This window comes from Physeter macrocephalus, chromosome 19 (genome assembly GCF_002837175.3).
Source record: "Physeter macrocephalus isolate SW-GA chromosome 19, ASM283717v5, whole genome shotgun sequence".
NCBI classification, from domain to species: Eukaryota; Metazoa; Chordata; class Mammalia; order Artiodactyla; family Physeteridae; genus Physeter; species Physeter macrocephalus.
Genome location: NC_041232.1, coordinates 45,557,223 through 45,579,262, shown reverse-complemented (window position 1 = coordinate 45,579,262; position 22,040 = coordinate 45,557,223). Strand labels below are relative to the sequence as shown.

The window sequence follows — 22,040 nt, the reverse complement described above, 5'->3', positions numbered from 1 at the left end:
TGAGTCCTTGCCTCTATGTCTAACCGGTAGATACGGTCCATCTGTCCCCGCCTTCAGCCTAGAGCACATACATGTGTCAGATCACGACGGCCACAGAATCGTGACTTCCCGTTGAACAGGTCTGTCTACACATGGAAACTGACAGCCATCTAAAAATATAGAGGCTTTCATCTTAACTTATACTCACAGAGTGGTTGATTATTTGAGCTAAACCTACAGGAAAAAATGGTCTTATATTAGTTCTGTAACCAGGCATTTAGGAGATTATATGGCACAGGAATTATGTATTGTTCCATTCCAATGAGTCCTTGCCTCTATGTCTAACCGGTAGATACGGTCCATCTGTCCCCGCCTTCAGCCTAGAGCTGAAGCTGTGTCAGATCACGACGGCCACAGAATCGTGACTTCCCGTTGAACAGGTCTGTCTACACATGGAAACTGACAGCCATCTAAAAATATAGAGGCTTTCATCTTAACTTATACTCACAGAGTGGTTGATTATTTGAGCTAAACCTACAGGAAAAAATGGTCTTATATTAGTTCTGTAACCAGGCATTTAGGAGATTATATGGCACAGGAATTATGTATTGTTTGCAAATAAAAGAGAGGTACTTACTGCACTGAATTTTCTTAACCCCTGTCAACAAACCACCCCAGTCGCTGACATCCTCAAAATATGGAGCTCTTTGCTATTGTATTGTTTTTTTTTCCCCAACTACTGATCTATAAGGCATATGGGTACAGTTCCAAAGTACTTCAGCTTCAAAGAAGTCGAGTTTTTTTGTTTGTGGCAAAATTAATATTGCAAGCTGATATCACATTGAACATTCTTCTACAAGTACAACTCCCCCTATGCATGAGTCCCTGATAGGAGGCTTTCCAGAAGGTATTTTTTTCTGCTGAGGCATATACGAGGAATTCTGTGGCACCGGGGTTTCATTAAAGGAATTCTCTTGTTCCCTTCCTTCCCATGGAAATGTCATTAACTGTATTCAGTTAACTCTCCGAATGTTAGGTTCTTAACCAACAAACAGTGCTTCTCCACTAGGGCGTACTTCGCCAAGCGTCCTTGAATCAGAACCACCAGGCTGAATATGTAATAATAGATTCTGAGCCACGCTGTGGGTGGTGATCATATTTAAGAGGAACACTTTTACATTTATTGACTTTTTCCTTCAATCATGGTTGTTTCGTTTCTTCCACCACCACCTTCAGCCTTTCAGGTGAACGAAAGTTTCAATTATATGTAAAGCAACCGTTAAATCAGCAGGGCCCTTGTGGGGGGCTGGGTCTCCCCTCCTCCGTCCAATCGCAAGTGAGCTCAATCCATTACCGTTCCCGAGGATCATACATCCATCAGGTCGAGTGTGCCGGCCAGGGTGCATCTTATAGCTTTTACTGCATATGAGACATTGCAGGCCTGTTCTCAGGAACTGCCAGGCAGACTGGGAATCACAGTCACGGTTAATAGCAGCGAATTGCCAGCTCTTGATGGGTGGGTAGTCACTCCTTTCAGTGGTTGCCCCCTGGGGGGAGAAGGTAGAAAAACAGAGGGAGGGAATTAGAGTGACTTTGCACAGCTGAGCAAGTTCATGCCGCTGGATCAGTGGCAAGCGTTGGCAGGGCTCCACTCTGGGGAGGCTCAAAACAACCTCACAGTCTCATTTTTACCAGTTGGTGCTGCTGTGTCACCACTGGTGCCCTGGGATGGGGGGAGGGGGAGGAGGAGCTGGGAAGAGGATGAAGGCAGAAGTCTCAGCTAAATTAAACAAGAAGTCCTGTTCGTGCTGGTGAACCCACCCCAGTTAGCCCTGTGCTACTAATTGTACCAAACGGGTATTTGAAGTTCCCTGGGTGATTAAAGAGTTGGCTCACAAAGTCTCTGCATAACCTTAATTTTTTCAAGGTTCTTTGAGTGGAGAATGGCTTATAATAATGATTTTGACTAATACGATTTTTGACATGCAACTTTAATGCTTAACCTTAGTACAACTCCAGAGCATTTCATGTGTACTCAGCTGTAAAGAGTGATGATTTAAAGGGATAATATAAGAAAAAGGTCGTTCTAGAATGAACCTCTAACAAATTGCATAAAAGGAGCTTATTATTCCTTGAGTATGGGGATATGCCGTGCTTCTGATCATTTTTCTGCTTGGTTCAAAAAAATTGTTGAGACATGAATGGGAGAAGAAACAGGAAAAAAATGAAATAGAAATCTGCAAGCAGGGAACATTCTTTTGATGGTTATGATTTTGTTGCCGCTAAAGAGGCTCTACAATAATGTGGTTATTCATCTCCTCTTTTGTTTTGGGTGAAGAATTCGCTCTAACAAGAAAATGCTGTTGTTGGTTGGTGGATTGCCTCCTGGGCCCGACCGGCTCCCCAGCAATTTGGTTCAGTACTATGATGATGAAAAGAAGACATGGAAAATCCTCACAAGTGAGTGCCTTTCTTTATTTATTTACCCACCTATTTATTTCAGGTGAGAGCTATCCTGATGAATTTGAAAACATGGTTAATCAAATTAGACATTTTATTGATTTGTTACCCTTTGGAGGTGTGTTTATGTATCACAGGGGATTTAAAGTAAAAGACTAAATTAACATTGCAGAGTGGCCGATTTGGTAGTGGAAGAGGCCTAAATTAAAACTGGCCTAAAATCAGTGCACTTGACTTGGTGTTTCTGTGTGTGTTGCCACAGAGGGGGAGGGAAGACCGAGATCTTCCGAAAGAAATTCTTCCATTATGGTTTTGCTCTTGGAAAAGGGAAAGCTTGGTTAATAGCACTAGTAAATTTTCTCATGTCAAAATGATTGTTTAGTTCATTGTCTCTGTAACTAATGTTCATTTTGCTTTTTAGGCATCTTTCCTCATTAACCTTTAATCTGTGGCCCCGGGTCTTTAGAAAACCATCCCCTTCCATTGCTCCATATGTCAGATGGACATATATACCCAGGACCTCTCCCTGCTGCATTAAATTGTTCTTGCAAACTCCCACCCAAGATTCTTCTCCTCCCCTCCTTAAAGGGTGATTGTGTTTTACAGCGAAACTCTTGCCTTGGGCAATGAGATTTGGAACTTATTGTTACATCGGTTATGATTCCCAATCTGACTCGGTCATGGAATCAAAAATCATCGTTTCTTGAGTGCAGCAGGCTGTGTGCACCTGTCCCCTTGTGGGCACCGTGGCTGTACTGGTCAATAAAACTAAATTTTAACTGTCAGAATTGCCCAGAGCTGTATAGATAAAATAATAAATGAGCAATTTTGATCCATAAATCAAAGCCATACATTTAAAACCGACAAAGGTGAAAGTTAAATTTTCTTATTGCATGTGTCTTTTAAGCAGTTATATATTTTAGCAGATTTTTTTAAAAGTCATTTCCTCTCCTCTTACTGAAAGCCCTTTAAAATAACAGAAACAGGACAACAGTTTGCCCATAAATGCAGGAGAGGAGCAAAGACATGTGAGGTGGTGCTTGAAATAATACATTTTGGAGCTGGCTTACCCCAGCAAAACCTTCAGTAGCATCGTCCAGGAACTGCAATGAGAAAGCTCCCTGGACACCTATACACTCTGGTTGTAGTAACAAAGTTATGGAGAGTAGAAGCCAGATTAGGAAGGAAGAAAGAAAAATAAGTTAATGATGGCTTCAAATGATTTTCATTCTCTTTTTGACAAAAATACCGTTCATAGTGGTTTAAACATCTGAATGAGTTGAGCAAGCTGTATTTTCAAGATTCGTCAGAAACTCAAGCTAAATTAAAACCAAAGAATCAATTTTCTGACACTTGATCAATGGAGAAAGCCTACACAGAAGTAGACATGGATATGGGGAGGAGGAGAGAGGAAAGAGGAAGGACAAGAGATCCTTGATGAGAGATGACAGAGAAACAGAGGCCAAGGGGCAGGGAGATATTACACCCAAGCGATAAGTGGTATTCACTCACAAATCCATCTCTTCTCCCAAATACATCAGGCAAGGTCCAATTTTCTAGTGGTTTGAAGCCCTACGTTAAAGGCAAAAAGATTAATTAAAGCATTAGGAGCGATACCTAAGAAAAGTCTTAGGCTCATGTCAAGCCTTGTTCAGAGACGGAGTGATCATCCAATTTATTGTTCAACCTAGGAGACTTTAGAGCATGAAATGGGGATCTGTTAATTATGCTGGGGCAACAGGTATAGACTGGAACATAGGGTCACCCTACTTCAATTTTTCATATTGCCTGATTTAACTCTTTACTTAGCAAGATGTAGTAAGAAAGCACGAACTTGAGTCAGTCAGACCTGGGTTCGAACCCACATCTGTGGCCTTGAGCAAGCCATATACATGTCCTGAGTCATGGTTTCTTCATTCTACAGCCTCCTTTGAGTATTTTTAAAATAAAATTGTGTTTGTAAATCATCTAGCACATAGCAGGAACTCAGTAAATTGCAGATACTATTGCTATTGTTGTAACACTGTTACCAATATTAGTGCAAGAACTGTATGTACCTTTATACCTTGGAGGCCTCAGTCAACTCAAGCTCTCCAGGAAGAGGGGGAGACAAATTACGTTGTAACAGACACAACACAAAGACCCACTGCTTCAGTAGGGAGACCATTTTCTCTAGTTTTTATATGTTGAATGTAGTCATCTGCAGACTAAGAAGTAAAGATAGATGGGTTGCTGTTTACGCCATTCATCAGATTTGAAATTGAAGGAAATAAAGACATTAATGTATAGAAAAGTTCGAATAATGGGAACATTTTCAAAGATCTTGAATCTCTTTTCCTATACTCAGGCAGCTCACAGCTTTGAAATAAATGTCTACTCTACTTGTACTCTTCATCTCACTTGGCTTGTACTTTAAAAAATAGAGTTTATTACTTGCTGGGCTGTGACTACATGGTCCCAAGTGAAAGCATATTTTTTAGGTTTATTGGAGAAATATAGACAGTTTATTTGGATGATTTCTGCTGCTGGTTTGGATTTTTTAATTAAGGCATCTTATTTGGCTAAACTGAATAAATAAGTCAGGTAACTGATCAATTTCCACACTCTTTGGCCCATCTAATAATAAATGAAGAAATGTTTCTTATTGGAATAAGAAAGTATCCAAATTCTCTCCAAATCCAATGAAACATTAGGAATTGCAGAGCTTCCCACGGTCATTTTTTTTTTTTTTTTTTTTTTTTTTTGACCCCGAAGCACTGCCAAGCTAATTGGCAGGGAGTCGAGGATGACAATTAATTCTAGGAGACAGTTCCTGGCGTGGCGTCTGCTCATTTACTGAATGACTCTCTCCATAAAAGCTAACAGATAAGCTAACCAGCAAAAACCTAAAACCTGAGATTAGCTAGAGCCTCTGAATCTTAGAATCCTTTACCCATTTGGCTTGAGCAAATATTTTCCAGCCTGTCTCACAGTCGTGCTGCTTTTAGAATGGTGCCATCCACAGGCAGGAACACAGATGCCCACTTATGGGTGCCACACCACTTACACATGTAATAAAACCAAGAATTAAAAGGAAAGTCAGTCATAATTTTCTTTAGCTCTTATTCTGTTGTGTTATTTATGTTTTAGAAACACTATATAAGGGGTCCACAAATAACAAGAAATTGAATGGAGTGGAGGTGAGTGGAAGTGAAAAAGTGGTTCTACCTAACATAAAGAAAACAAAATTCAACAGTCAGCTAACCAGTGGCTTGGTCTACCCAAACAGCAAAGGGGATAATTATTCTCTCTGAAAAGACTTAGTAACATGCTAACACAACCTTCATTTTTATCCTCCTCTTTGGAAAAAATCACTTATTTAACATTATAGAATTAATATTAAGAATAATAACAGATTCCCCAGCCTCTATCAGCAAAGTACTAAGAAATACCCTGTAAAAATGACGGTAGGTCCTTTTGTAAATGTGAAATGTTAAGTATTGGCATTGTTCTCCTGACTGGTAAAAATGAAAGGGAAGTTGAAATGCACTTCTGTTCATGTTTATTTTACAGCACTGCTTTTCTTGCATTTCTCACTCCTGCACGCAGTCTGCCATTTCATTCTTCACCTATTAGGAAGCAGTACAGGAGACATGAATACTAAAATGGCCAATGCAGAAAGCATGCCTCTTGCACTTTGCAGGTCCTAAATCCTTCATTTAAAGATCAAACAGAACAGTTCCCATGGCTACTATGTACTTTCATAGCATATGACTGACACATCAAAGTTTTTATGAAGTCCTCGAGTGGAAGCAGCTTACCTTCCTTCCCAGGAGACAGTACAGAGGGGCTGTCTATTCTATTTGGGTTCCCCACTGACCACGTTCTTTACTGGTCAGTAAAGTGTTTCCCGGAAACTGACTTCCTTTTTCCTACATTTTGGATAAGAGAGTCTACTTATTAGATGCTTCTTATTGTTTTCTGTGAGCAATACCAGGAAAAAGGATTTCAAAATATAGATTGATCTCTCCATGTGCTGCTGAGTAGTTCCCTTTAATAAGGTTAGAATAAAAACTAGAAGAACTAGGTTAGAAAGGTGTGTTCCTTCTTTTGGCCACTTGCAGTTCCCTTCATTATAGGGAGGGGGAAATGCCTTTTTTCCTCTTCCTTTCAATTTACAATTCTGTTCTTTGCTTGGTAGTGCAAGGATTTGGGGACTTGTAGTTTTTCATTCGTAGAAAATAAAAGAAACCATTGTGCAGAGGTTTCCTGGGTTGTCTTCTCTGGTTCATGGAGGACCGTGAACTTGATCCTATCCCCCAAGCAGGAACGGTCCCGGGGCTGGGCGTCATCGATTTCTTTTAGGAGAGTAACAGAGATCAGAGGCTGGTGGACTCTTCATTTTTTTAAAAAAAATATACTTTCCATAAATGTTGAAGAAAGACTACTGAGAAAACACATCTTATCTAAGACATTGAACTTCGGTTCCAAAAGATAAATATAGATTTGATGTTTATCCGATATTTGAGAATGGTTTAATTGCTGGTTAATCCAGGAATAATAAACCTGCACATTGACAGTTTTGCTCAGACTTTTTTCTTGGTCCTCTGTTTCTTGATTTCAGTTCATTTCTGTTCTTTGAGGATATATTGGGAGGAAAGGCAAGTTAGTCGAAAACAATCATTTCTTATCATCTGTTTTGAAAGAAACAGAAAGTAAGCTTAATTGAGGGTTTTATACCTGTAGGTTTCCTCTATTCATATGATCTTTATTACCAAGAACCAAAACCCACAAGTTGTTTAATTTAATTTAATTTCTAGACAGGTAGGTAGGGTCTGTAGATAGTGCACTTCTCGTTGCAGGAGAACCTCAGAAAACAACTATGTGCTTCCAGAATGACTCAAAATGCCTGGGAAGAATTTAGACTTAACTACAGACCTTATTCCTTTATGTAGCAAGCAATTATTGCATACCCACTCTGTGCTGGATGGTAAAGTAGAATGTGATCATCTCTTCTTCCAAGAACCAGAGGAAGCAATTACAGTAAGAGTGTGCTGAGGGATAGACAGGGGAAGCTGTACTGCTATGGGAGCACAAAAAGGGCCCTTCATCTAAACGTGGGAGGCTAGGGAGGCTTTCCTAAAAGTGACCTTCTGTAAAGCTGGAAAAAACGGGTAGGAATTATTGATGCAAAGAGGTGGGTGATAAAGTATTTTAATAAAAGGGTCCAGTACTGGGAGTGCCAGAAAGCAAGAGAGACTTGGTACCTTCTAGAAACTAAAATGAATTTGTGTATCTATAGGAGAGCCTGAGGTTGGGGAGGTATGTGGTGGGGCTGGAGAGTTAACCAAGAGCCCTATTGTATGGGACCGTTTCAAGGAATTCCTAACATAGGTTCGAGAATTAAGAATTGAGAGTAGACATACCCCTCTCATTTTTATTTTTGGTGTTAGTGAAAACACAGTGATCTAAAGGTTTTAAAAAATAGCATGGCAGTTCTTCTCTCTTAGCTTGGAACTTTGAATTTCAGTTCATGGAGTAATTGTTTCCAGGACATTGGACAAAGAAGAAGGAGAGAGAATTGTGTTTGGACTTTTAAAATATGTTAGCATCTAATTTTACCTTCAATGAGCTCAATTCTAATTTGGTACCCATGGCTGCACATTGCTATATATTTTGAATTATTTGCTGCTGTGTATTCATGCACCAGTGCATTAGTGGATTTTTCATAGATTTTTTTTAAAAAAATATGTGTGGTGGTCACTCCATATACTGTATTTCAAGTAAGTTGGGTGACTAGAAAAACCAGTTGACTTTATTTCTGGTTTATATATGCCTCCCTTGAATATGGCAATTGCTTTTTCTCCAGAGAACAGCATGGGTACCAATAATTCTGATGCCTTCTTTACACACCAGCTGTGGTATTTGCTACTGAATCTGGCGTGAAGGAGGTATGAGTGATACGGGTTGCTTGGATTTGCTCTGTGTCAATCCTAGGCAAATTGCAGGCAAAGTCCAGCAAACCGTTGAATGTGAGCACTGAAAGATTAAATGATCTTCTTACCCAACCCTCTCATTTTACACATTAATTTCATTCATTTAACAAATATAAGTGATACCTTCTACGTAGCAGGCATCGTCCTAGATACAGAAAAAACAATGCTGAGTCAAAGCAAATAGCATCATGTGTTCACCAAGCTTAGAATTTAGTGGGGGAATCAGCATTAGTAAATAATTCCAGATAGCAATATATAATAGCAAAATGTGATAGCGCTCTGAAGGAAGGGTATAAAATATATAAAGTCGTGTAATGGAGAGACCAGATCTAGTGTAGGAGTCATGGACGATATCACCAAAGAAGTGACACTTGAGCTGAGAACTGAAGGATGAGACAGAGGTAGCCAGATGCTCAGGTAAAGATATGAGAGACGATTGCTTCAGGTTAGTTAAAAGTAAGTCCTAAGACCCTGTAGGAAGAAGGTGCATGGCTGAACTCAAAGAGTGAGGGGGAGAAAGAAATAACGTATGGCTAAAGACATTAGAAGAAACCAGACCGTGGAACCACTTCTAATGGCACATTCACAATTTTGGTTTTTACTTTAAATGACTGAAAGAGCAGAGGTGTCGTACCCAGAGTCCCATGATGATTTAGTGGCAGGATGAGGAATAGAACACTGGTCTCTGTGTTTCTCTCAAACAGTGCTGCCTCACGTACCACACCAGTCTGTCTCACCAACAAGTGCTGTTAGTCAAGACTCCAAGCAGATGAATGGGATTTAATCTGTGCCGACCCATTGCACCCATGAAAATCTAAATGGATCCAATGCACTTGGATTAGTTCCACGTTCAGAGAGTAGAACTAGTACAGGTTAATTGAATAAATATCCTACTTCTAGAGGTCAAGAATATAATATTGGTTTATGGACTAAACTGCAAATTAAGACGTGTAAGTGATGAAATTTGCATGTAAGATTACTGACAAGCCATAATTCAATGAAGATTTCTTGACATTTTAAATCTGTCTCGGAAGCAGTGTCAAAAATGAAACTACACACAGACACACACACACACACACACACACACACACACACACAGAACAACATCTCTCAGGACAGACAGATCTAAATGGAAATATACCCGCAGACATTGTTGACCGTGAGCCTTTGGTCATGCTGCTTCCTTTCTGATCCTTCTCATCTGCACTGTGAATATAATTATACTCACCTCTTAGATTTATTGTGAAAATTAAATAAAATAATACAATAAAGTTCTGGACTCAGCATCTGTAATATAGTTGTTCCCTTATACATTTTTTAAAATTTATTTATTTAATTTATTTTATTTTTGGCTATGTTGGGTCTTCGTTGCTGCATGTGGGCTTTTCTCTAGTTGCGACGAGCGGGGGCTACTCTTCGTTGCGATACGCAGGCTTCTCTCTGCAGCAGCTTCTCTTGTTGTGGAGCACAGGCTCTAGGCATGCGGGCTTCAGTAGTTGTAGCATGCGGGCTCAGTACTTGTATCTCGGGCTCTAGAGCGCAGGCTCAGTAGTTGTGGTGCACGGGCTTAATTGGTACACGGCATGTGGGATCTTCCTGGCCCAGGGCTCAAACCCGTGTCCCCTGCATTGGCAGGAAGATTCTTAACCACTGTGCCACCAGGGAAGCCCCTTGATACATTTTTATTCTATCTGACTCCATTTTGTATAGTTTTATAACCAAAAAGAAGTGAATCTTGTCTTCTTCTCTTATCATCAAAGGTTTGAGAAAGGAGACACACTTTTTTTTTTGTAACAGTTATACATTTTATATTTTAATCTAATTACATATATAATTTTTATTTATTTATTTATTTTTTTTCCGGTATGCGGGCCTCTCAGTGTTGTGGCCTCTTCCGTTGCGGAGCACAGGCTCCGGACGCACAGGCTCAGCGGCCATGGCTCACGGGCCTAGCCACTCCGCAGCATGTGGGATCTTCCCGGACCGGGGCACGAACCCGTGTACCCTGCATCGGCAGGCGGACGCTCAACCACTGCGCCACCAGGGAAGCCCTATATTTTTAAATTTTATTAAAGTATAGTTGATTTACACTGTTGTGTTAATTTCTGCTGTACAGCAAAGTGACTCAGTTATATATATTCTTTTTCATATTGTTTTCCATTATGGTTTATTACAGGATATTGAATATAGTTCCCTGTGCTATACAGTAGGACCTTGTTGTTTATCCATTCTATATATAATAGTTCACACCTGCTAATCCCACACTCCCAATCCTTCCCTCCTCACCCACCTCCTTTTTGGCAACCACAAGTCTGTTCTCTATGTCTGTGAGTCTGTTTCTGTTTCATAAATATGTTCATTTGTGTTGTATTTTAGATTTCACATGTAAGTGATATCATATGGTATTTGTCTTTCTCTTTTTGACTTACTTCACTTAGTATGATAGTCTCTAGGTCCATCTATGTTGCTGCAAATAGCATTATTTCATTCTTTTTTATGGCTAATATTCATTACACACACACACACACACACACACACACACACACACACACACACCGCATCTTTATCCATTTATCTGTCGATGGACATTTAGGTTGCTTCCATGTTTTGGCTATTGTAAATAGTGCTGCTATGAACATTTCATTCATCTGTTGATGGACATTTAGGTTGTTTCCATGTCTTGGCTATTATGAATAGTGCTGCTATGAACATAGGGGTGCATGTATATTTTTTAATTATAGTTTTTTCTGGGTATATGCCCAGGAGTGGGATTGCTGGATCACATGGCAACTCCATTTTTACTTTTTTAGGAATCTCTGTACTGTTTTCCATAGTGGCTGCAACAACCTACATTCCTACCAACAGTGTAGGAGGGTTCACTTTTCTCCACATCCTCTTCAGTGTTTATTATTTGTAGACATTTAACGATGGCCATCCTGACCAGTGTGAGGTGGTACCTCATTGTAGTTTTTATTTGCATTTCTCTAATAATTAGCAATATTGAGCATCTTTTCATGTGCCTCTTGGCCATCTGAAGAAGACACACTTTTGACTCAGGATGAAATTTCTATTTCTAGCATGAAGCTACGTGTATCAGTTGGGATGGGCTAGATTATGCTGTGGTAACAAACAGCTCCAAAATCTTAAACCAACAAAAAACTTAGTTCTAACTCGTGCTAAATGCCAGCACAGGTTGGCAGAGGACGTCTGAGTCATTCAGGGATCCAGGCATATGAGGCTCTACCTTAACAGGCATTTCTACCATCAGCACAGCAGGGGGGAAAATGAGCTGCAAGCATCTTGCACTGGCAATTAAAAATGACATTTGTCATTTCTGCTCAGTCACAGGGTTCATTTGAGACTCCTCTTGATCTGGAAACCAAATAAAGAGACGAATTATCTGGCGCCCTAACACAAAATGCACAGTGATAGATTAGGGACAGTGTGAACACAGCAAACTCTTTAATTTAGAAAGAGCATAGCAATTTAGCAATCCCACCAAATAGGCGTTTGGAAGGGTGCCTATCCAAAGTTGTGTTCCTTGATGAGAGTCCCCACTAATTCTGCTCACCAGCCTTTGTTCTCCATGGCCATGGATCCGCTGTTTGGAAGATTCTTCTTTTTTCATTATCTTCCTTATCTGAAGTGAACCTGAGGATTGTACACTTCCTAGGAGTGGAAGAGTTTTCTAAGTACATTTCATGTCTAAGACATTTAGGGGACAATGGTTATTTTAAGTCTCTAATTGTCACAGGCTCTTGTAGTCCAGACTGGTGAATCTCTTGGTAATTCATCCTCTAAAAAACTTAGCTGTCTTCTTATATTTGTATTTCCATCTACTCCACGGCCAGTGACCATATGCACTTTTCTGATATACTTCTTATATTGCTTTTTCCTTTGTTTTCTTATAGCCATTTTTCTCTTCTCTCTCTCTCCCTAATACTCTCTATATATTTGTCTATCTACCTGGCTCTGCTGGGAAAGCTCCCTTTTTACCCTTTTCCCTGAGTTAGAAGAGTTTACTGGGTGTCTCTCCTTTCACTGAAACTTTCTTCTAAGATACTCTAAGGTGGTAAAATTACTGTGAAAGCAATACTTTTTCTTTCCTTTTTTTTTTTTTTTTTTTTTTTTTGGAGTTAGGAGCAGAGAAAGGTTTATTGGAGGGCCAAGCAAGGAGAACTGGTGACTTGTGCTCAAAAACTCTGAACTCCAAAAGCCGTACTTTTGATTTTCTTTGTCAGTAAGCTGAGTTTTTTTTTTAAATTTTTATTGGAGTATAGTTGATTTACAATGTTGTGTTAGTTTCAGGTGTACAGCAAAGTGAATCAGTTATACATATACATATATCCACTCTTTTTTAGATTCTTTTCCCATGTAGGCCATTACAGAGTATGGAGTAGAGTTCCCTGTGCTATACAGTAGGTGCTTATTAGTTATCTATTTTATATATAGTAGTGTGTATATGTCAATCCCAATCTCCCAATTTGTCCCTCCCCACCCTTACCCTCTGGTAACCATAAGTTTGTTTTCTACATCTATAACTCTGTTTCTGTTTTGTAGGTAAGTTCATTTGTACCCCTTTTTTAGATTCCACTATAAGCAATATCATATGTTATTTGTCTTTCTCTGTCTGACTTACTTCACTCAGTATGACAATCTCTAGGTCCATCCATGTTGCTGCAAATGGCATTATTTTGTTCTTTTTGATGGCTGAGTAATATTCCATTGTATATATGTACCACATCTTCTTTATCCATTCCTCTGTTGTTGGACAGAAGCTGAGTTGGTTTTTTTTAATTTTTATTGGAGTATAGTTGCTTTACAAAGTTGCATTAGTTTCTACTGTACAGCAATGTGAATCAGCTATACGTATACATATATTCCCTCTTTTTTGGATTCCCTTCCCATTTAGGTCACCACAGAGCACTGACTAGAGTTCCCTGTGCAATACAGTAAGTTCTCATTAGTTATCTATTTTATACATAACATTAATAGTGTGAATATGTTAATCCCAATCTCCCAATTCATCCCAGCCCTCAGAAGCTGAGTTTTAATTTACCTTTTTTGCTCAAAATTCTTTTCAATTTCATCTTTTCCCAGATGAGACTGAAAAACATTGCTTCTTCCAATGCTGCACGCTCCTAGATTTTGAGACTATTTTTTCACTCCTACTTATAAATAGGCCGATGTTTTTTGTGAGATCATCTCTTCTTTTCAGATCTTGCCAAGCACAGCCAACAGCAACCAATACACACTATCAACATTCTGTTTTCCAACCTCTTCCCTTGGAGGTGGAAGTTTATTAAATAACTGATTAACCATCCAAGTAAAAGCAAACAACAGTTTTTACCTAGTGGTTTTCCATACCATAACATGCATTTCCATCTTTCCACCTTCCAGCATCAGTTTCCTTGTCATCAGCCACTGGGCCCTCTTAGAACCAATACCTATATCTCTTAGAGGCTAGGCTAGGTTAAGCAGTCATAACAACAATCCCCCAATTTTAGTGGCTTATATAAGTAAAGATTTATTTCTTTTCATGTCACATGTCTATGGTAAGTTACCTAGGTCTCTATTCCATTTCCTCCTCCTCTGGTACTCAGATTGGTGGAAATTCCACTATTTGCCTTATTCCAGTAGCCAAGGCAGAGCAGAGAAAAATTTCACACTGACTCTTTAAGTTTCTGGCCTGAATTAACATATTCTATTGGCAAAAACAAATCACATGGCCACACCTAACTTCAAAGTAGGTGGAGAAATGCAACCCTCCCAAGCTCTCAGAAGGATAATCAAAATATTTGTTCAATAGCCCTAATGATTACAACAGTGCACCCTTACATTCAACAAATATTTGGTTCACTCTTCTTCATGCAAAGTATTCTCACTCCTCCAATGAGCAGTTATTAGTCAGAAGTCATAGCTGCTCCATGCATCTTTCTATCTCTTCCTGCATCAATGTGATTTTATTGTTGGGACTGATCTTTATTCACAGAAGATTAGATGCCTCTACGTTAAAGGAAGAGTTTTAAAGTACACTCCAAATATTATTATAATGCATTTGAGAGAAAATTTTTCTAATTTGGACTCCTCTCAAATAGTTTAAATATGTCCTAGTTTATGTAATTTTTACTAGTTCTACTGTTCATTATATGTCAACTAGTATGCGTCTATAATATAGTTATACAAAAACAAATATAGATATAAATCATATAGATACACATAATTCCCATAGAACAGAATGGTTTTTATCATTGAGAGAGATGATAAAGAAGGAATTGAAATGACTTTCAAAATTACAACAACAACAAAAACGAAAACCTAGGGCAGTGATTATTATATGCAAATAACTCCATCAAAATAAGGGAGTAATTAAGGCAGAGTGCAAATAAGCAAACTGTTCCTTTTCAGACTCACAACATGACTCTATGGTGGCGTCAAGGAACTAAATCTATATTTTGTGCCTATCTGGCCAGTTAGAATTTTTGGTTTTGTGTATCATATAAAAAATGACTCCATTACTGGGGAATGATCATACTATGACCATACCTTAGTATTTATTAATGATATTGCTTTCGCTGAAGCAAACAGTTATGCTTCATAGAAGATACCTGAAGGGCCTGTCGGTATTTCGCTGGCGCTAAAGATGGTTTTGTAAAAGGGGGGTGTTGAGCAGATGCTTTCTTATCTCTGTGTCTGGATGTCAAGGCAAACTACTGCTCGTTACAGTGTGTGCTAATTATTAATCCTACTGACATGCCTTATTTGGTCATTAAGTCTTCATTTCTTTACAGAAAAAATTTTAAGATTGAATTCCAGTTATTTAGCTACAACAATAATCATTGTGAGTTTCAAAGACGAAAATCTTGCCACATTTTTATGTTGAGAACCACAAAGCACTTTCAGGAAATCCTACTGCTAAGGCAATGATGTATCGCTTTCACTTTCATTATATGTTTTTAATCAGAGCGTGACTTCACACTAGACAAAGCGATGCTTTACGCATGGTCTCACTTGTTTTTGCTAAAATCTTTTGACATGATTAATTTTACTTTAATGCTTTTGTCTTGTTGTAATGGTAAGGATGATGGGTATAAACCAGGCAAAAATACATGCTTTTCTATTATAACACCTCTGAGCATTAAAAATATCTTAGATGAAAGGGGAAGAAAAAAATCACAGGAGACTGGTTGGACTGGAATTAAATTTCTTGCTACCTGAACAGAGTACATCAGATTTTAAAAAATGATTCAGTCATTGTTTTTATTTTTGGTATTTTTTATAGCAATTTATTCATCTATATGATTAGATCTGAAGAGGAGGAGAGAGAGAGATTGTAGGTCACAGATTTCTTGATCTTATTTGTCACATTGTAGCATTTACCTCCTTCACAGTATTAAGGGACCAAAAAATTAACCGATTCTATACGAGGTGTATCTCAACCAGATGCAGGTAAAGTAAGCCATATTTTCCATAGTGATGCCTGGCATCGGATATAGGCTAGTTTTCTGTGGTACTAATTTTCAGTCTACAAAAATTGAATACAATATCCTTTGTCCAAATTACAGAAAAGCAGTGGTGTAGGTGACCTTAAGAAGAAAACAATAGGCCATTCAACAAGTGAGACTTTCTGTGAGCAGCTGTCCAAGTATCAATTATTCCATATTTACTTTTTTTCTCCTTAAAAAATGGAGCTGCTTACCCGTATTACAAGAATATGACACTTTCTTTTTTCTACACGAACTGTCTGCTTGTTTTACTTGCCTGCTGAATAAATCCTATTACAATACAAATATCATCTAATGCTGTCTAATGGAACTTTATGCAATGATGGAAATGTTCTATATCTTCACAATACAATATGGTAGCCACTAGCCCCATGTGGCTATAGAGCACTTTAAATATGGCACATACAACTGAGAAACTGAATTTCTAATTTTAGTTCATGTTGATGAATTTAAATTTATTTTTATTTTTTTTATTTTTTTATTTTTTTATTTTTTTTTTGTGGTATGCGGGCCTCCCTCTGCTGTGGCCTCTCCCGTTGCGGAGCACAGGCTCCGGACGCGCAGGCCCAGCGGCCATGGCTCACGGGCCCAGCCGCTCCGCGGCATGCAGGATCCTCCCAGACCGGGACGCGAACTCAGCTCCCCTGCATCGGCAGGCGGACGCGCAACCACTGCGCCACCAGGGAAGCCCGATGAATTTAAATTTAGATAACTCTTTGTGACAAGTGGCTTCTGTATCAACAGCACAGCTCTAGATAAAGTTGTGTGATGTGCTCACAGTCACTTAGGAGAGCTGTCTGCTGGCCCAAACCTATTCCCCTTTAAGCAAGGTTAAAAAATCGGTGACTCCATGAAATAACTAAATTCAAAGAACACCCAATGAACCACCTGTGAGCTCTCTTCTGGGTGCTGGGATTTCACCTCATTCTTTCCTAGAAATCCCCACTTTTTGTTTTTTGGTTTTTAATTGTTCAAGGTTTTCCTTGAGGAGTTATGGGGTTTTTTAAAAAATTTATTTATTTTATTTATTTGGCTGTGTCAGGTCTTAGTTGCGGCATGCGGGATCTTTCACTGCAGCACGCAGGCTCTCTGGTTGTGGTGCACAGGCTCTGTATGTTGTGGTGTGTGGGCTCCAGAGCGCAGGGGCTCAGTAGTTGCGGTGTGCAGGCATAGTTGCCCCGAGGCATGTGGGATCTTAGTTCCCCAACCAGGGATCAAACCTGCGTCCTCTGCATTGGAAGGTGGATTCTTAACCACTGGACCACCAGGGAAGTCCCACTTTTTCATCGAGGTTACCTGCTATATTCATTTTCTGGGGCTGCCATAACAAAGTACCAAAAACTGGATGGCTTAAAACAATAAAAATTTATTCTCTCACAGGTCTGGAGGCTAGAATTCCAAAATCTAAGTGTCAGCAGGGCCATGATCCCTCCAAAGACTCTAGGGGAATAATGCTTCCTTGCTTCTTCTTAGCTTCTGGTGGCTCCTGGCAATCTTTGGTCTTCTTTGGCTTGTAGTTTCATCACTGCAATCTCTGCCCTGTCTTCACCTGGCCTTTTTCCCTGTGTCACTCCTCTGTGCTTCTGTGTCTAAATCTTCCTCTCCTTTCTCTTATAAAGACATCTGTCACCGGCTTTAGGGTCCACCCTAATCCAGTATGACCTCATCTTAACTTGATTATATCTGCAAAGACCTTATTTCCAAATAAGTTACATTCACAGGTTGCTTCTGGTGGTTAGAATTTAAGCATATCTTTTTGGGGGACACAGTTCAACTCACTATAGTTGGCAAATGACACACGTCAGGAAAAAATATAACAAAGCAAAGAGCTATTAAACACTTGCTGTGTGCAAGGCACACATTCTAGACACTTCACTCGCATTTACACTCTATGGTATTAGGCGCTATGATTGTTTCTACTTCAGATGCAGAAATGGAGGCACAGAAACATTAAGTCATTTGCTCAAGGTCACACAGAGGGTAAATGGCAGAGCCAAAATGTGTACCCAAATAGAGCTCCAGAGCCTGCACCGTTTTCTGTTTCTCATTACTATAGTAATGACAGAGAGCAAATCGTAAAAATAGTTAAAGGTGAAGCAAGACTAGACTTCAGCATTGTATGCAGGATAAAATGGAATATTCTATGCACAATGGAATATATTAATATCTGAAATATGCATGTTTCTTTGTTGAAACTTCCACTACCCCTTTGTTGTTAATTGAAGATTGAAGAAAGAATATGGTACATACTGGGTTATTTCTAGGTGAGAATTATTTTAGAAAGAGGTGATTTTCACTTCCTGGGGCCTTGCAGTTCCTTCCACTGCTTTCTGTGTATACCTTCTCACTTGCAAAAATTACAATTGTAAAGGCTGTGTGGCAAAATACAGTTTCCTAAAGAGGGGAAAGCCGTGCATTTTGCTGTCTCGGGTTGGTTGTCTGATTTATCTCGTACTAATGATGCCGCGGTATTCCTCAGTCTGGGTATGTTGGTAAATCTCAGATCTTCGTTTCCTGTTCATTCATAAATTTGTGAAGTTTTTCATTACCAAAATCATTAACTTTACCAAATATCAGCAGCTGCTTTGTGTGTGCATAAAATTTCCTAGGATTAAATTACTTGCTCCACGTTAGAGCTTTCATTTTTTAAAAAAATGTTAAGGCATCCTTTTTTTTGTCTTTATTCTTGTCAAAAACCCAAATCATTTTCCCCACCTGAGTGATAATCAAAAGATGTATGTGCAGATGAATTAAGGAGAAGTGTAATGGTTACTTGTTTTCAATCTTATTATTAAATTTGCAGGGTTGGATATCCTGTATTGTGTTTGTCACATATACATGTAAATAGGTTTCCTGATCTAATGCGGAAAATAATCCACAATGTTTCTCATAATTTATATGTATCTCTAACGTCCAGTTCATTTGCTAATCTCAGCATTGGGGATTCATCTTCCATGTCTTGCTCCAGCTGGTTTCAGCCCCGAACTGAAAAGCTTGAGTGGACGTGGGTACAAGATAAAGCCAGAAGCATGGCACTACCCAACACTTTCCTTGGAGGGAATAACCTTTCTTGACCTTTGGAAAATTTTTAAATTTTCTATATTCTGTTTTATTTATTTTATTTTATTTTATAACTAAAAGTTTTTATTTTGGATTTTTTCACAGAATTAACCACATTATCTCTTCTGAGATCAACGTCCTTTTGAACATGAAACATTTGTTAATAATTTCTGTTCCCCAACAGAAATTTTGTTTGTTTGTTTGTTTAACTTTTATTGAAATATAGTTGATTTACAATGTTGTGTTAGTTTCAGGTATACAGCAAAGTGATTCAGTTATATATATACATTTATATATATTCTTTTTTAGCTTCTTTTCCATTATAGGTTATTACAAGTTATTGAGTATAGTTCCCTGTGCTATACAGTAGGCCCTTGTTGGTTATCAATTTTATATGTAGTAGTCTGTATATTTTAATCCCAAACTCCTAATTTACCCCTCCCTCCCCCATTGCCCCCTTCGGTAACCATAAGTTTGTTTTTTATGTCTGTGAGTCTATTTCTGATTTGTAAATAAGTACATTTGTATCACTTTCTTAGATTCCACATATAAGCGATATTATATGATATTTGTCTTTCTCTGTCTGACTTACTTCACTTAGAATGATACTCTCTAGGTCCATCCATGTTGCTGCAAATGAAATTATTTCATTCTTTTTTGTGGCTGATTAATATTCCATTGTTTATATGTACCACATCTTCTTTATCCATTCATCTGTCGATGGACATTTAGGTTGCTTCCATGTCTTGGCTATTGTAAATAGTGCCAGTATGAACATTGGGGTGCATGTATCTTTTTGAATTAGAATTTTCTCTGGATATATATGCCTCGGAGTAGGATTGCTGGATCATATGGTAGTTCTATTTTTAGTTTTTTAAGGAACCTCCATACTGTTCTCCATAGTGGCTGCACCGATTTACATTCCCACCAACAGTGTAGGGGGTTTCTTTTTCTCCAGATCCTCTCTAGCATTTATTATTTGTAGACATATTCTGGTTTTTTTAAAAAAAAAAAAAAAAAAAAGAAACAGAAACTACTTGTCTTTCTAAGAAGCAGCTTTTGTTTCTCTTACCAAATAAAGTTCAGTCATTTACCAATATGATAGCCAATGCCTGATTCTATCAGGTCTGAGAAAAGCCAGGGGTGAGAGTTGAATTCCCTTTACAGTTCACCTGGGTTCGTATAGAGGGAATTTTTTTTTTTCCCAGACCACAGGCTGCACCCCAGCCAGCTCTGTATAAGCATATATGACTATTGATAATGGAAGCCCATTGAAAAGCAAGGCTGGAAGGGCGCAAATCCATTAACGTTACTGGAAAATAACAGGACATTTATTCTGCTGAAAGTAGGTTAGTAGCAGCATCCTCATGCACGTTGCTTCCTTAAGCAGAACTGATGGGGGCAGGGAGAGCACAAAGCAGTACCTTCCGAGGTCTTCTGAGTTACACTTGTTTGCGGTGTATAATATGTCACTTGACAGAGTGCAAACGCTATAAACATATTTCCCCAGAATAAATGTTTTCTATGCCAACTTTTCCTTCCAAGAAAAATATGTTAGTAGTAGTTTTCTATCCAGGAGTCAGCAAACTTTTTTCATAAAGAGCCAGATAGAAAATATTCGGGGCTTTGTAGCCATAAGATCTCCATCGCAACTACTCAACTACCGATGTAGCATGAAAGCAGCCATAGACAATAAGTAAATGAATAAGCGAAGCTGTGTTCCAGTAAAGCTTTATTTATAAAAATAGGTGGAGAGCTGGATATGACCTGCATGCATAGTTTGCCAACACTTGCCCTCTAATCTAAGGACATGTCTATTTTATTCACAAATCACACCACTTTGTAATAAAACAATACTTATCATGGTAAGCATGACTAACATTTATTGTCCTGACTAAGCCATTTATATATATTAGCTCATTTAATCCTCACAACAATCAATCCAATGATGCAAGTTCTACTATGACTCCCATTTTATAGAGGAGGAACCATGGCATAAACAGGTAAGATAACTTGTCTAACACCAGGAGTAAAAAGCAAAGCCAAGATTCGAACTCACGTAGTTTCCCTCCAGAGATCACGCCCTTAAATCACAAGCCATACTGACCCTCAGGGAATATTTTGTGACCTTTATATTTAACTTTGAGACAGACTCTGTTCTGAACATAAATGAAGCACTTTCTCAGCCAGCAACATGGGGGCAGACATTATATTTACTTTGTTAATTACCTCCATTCCCCTGCCTATTTCACAGGACATGCCCCACAAACACGGGACAAATGCTAAATCAGGAGATTAACTCACACTTGCCAGGGCCACAGGCAAGTACCAAAAGTAGCTAAACTTCGGCTCATTAGCTATGGGGTCCTCCAGGAGGTCATACACTGCTTGCACTGAGACGTCAGCCTTTCAAAGGTATGTCCAGCCCTTAAATATGTGTAGTTAGGTTTTTCTGCTTACCTGTCTTTGAACTTGCAAATACTTGTTATGTAAACCAGCCTCTTTGTGGACTCTTCGTGCAAAAGAAGTAAGGGATAAGAAGACAAGGAAGGGGAGTTTTGATTTTAGCAACACCAAAATGATAATGACCGTTTTAACTGAGCACTTGTGTTAAGCACATTACATACCTCTTATTTGGTGCTCACAAGATTCCATTTTGTGTTAAGCACATTACATGCCTCTTTGTGTTAAGAGGTATGTATCCAGCATTGTGTTAAGCACATTACATACCTCTTATTTGGTGCTTACCAGATTCCATTTTAAGGCAGATATAATTATCCTGATGAATATTTTAAAAAACTAAAGCTTAGAAAGACTAAATAACTTGTTCAAACTTACAGTTAGTAAATATCTGAGTTAATATTCCAAGGCATGAAATTTTGACTCCAAAAGCTGGATGCTGCACCCTCTCTGACCCTGTCTCCACTGAGGGGCTCTCTCTCCATCTCGTGGCTGAGGTTAATGTAGATGGAGAACTTCTATGTGTGAGACATCGTGCTTCATGCTTTACACCAGGGGTCCCCAACTCCCGGGCCACAGACCAGCACTGGTCTGTGGCCTG

General features: G+C 38.9%; 1 protein-coding gene across 1 annotated transcript in view; it reads left to right on the top strand.

The window, feature by feature from the left end:
* Window positions 1-22,040, top strand: part of KLHL14 (kelch like family member 14) — a 98,647-nt gene that overhangs the window by 26,038 nt on the left and 50,569 nt on the right. The window contains exon 2 of the mRNA XM_024121133.2: window positions 2,318-2,439. Within this exon, the coding sequence (XP_023976901.1) occupies window positions 2,318-2,439 (122 nt within the window). The remainder of the gene's footprint in view (window positions 1-2,317; window positions 2,440-22,040) is intronic.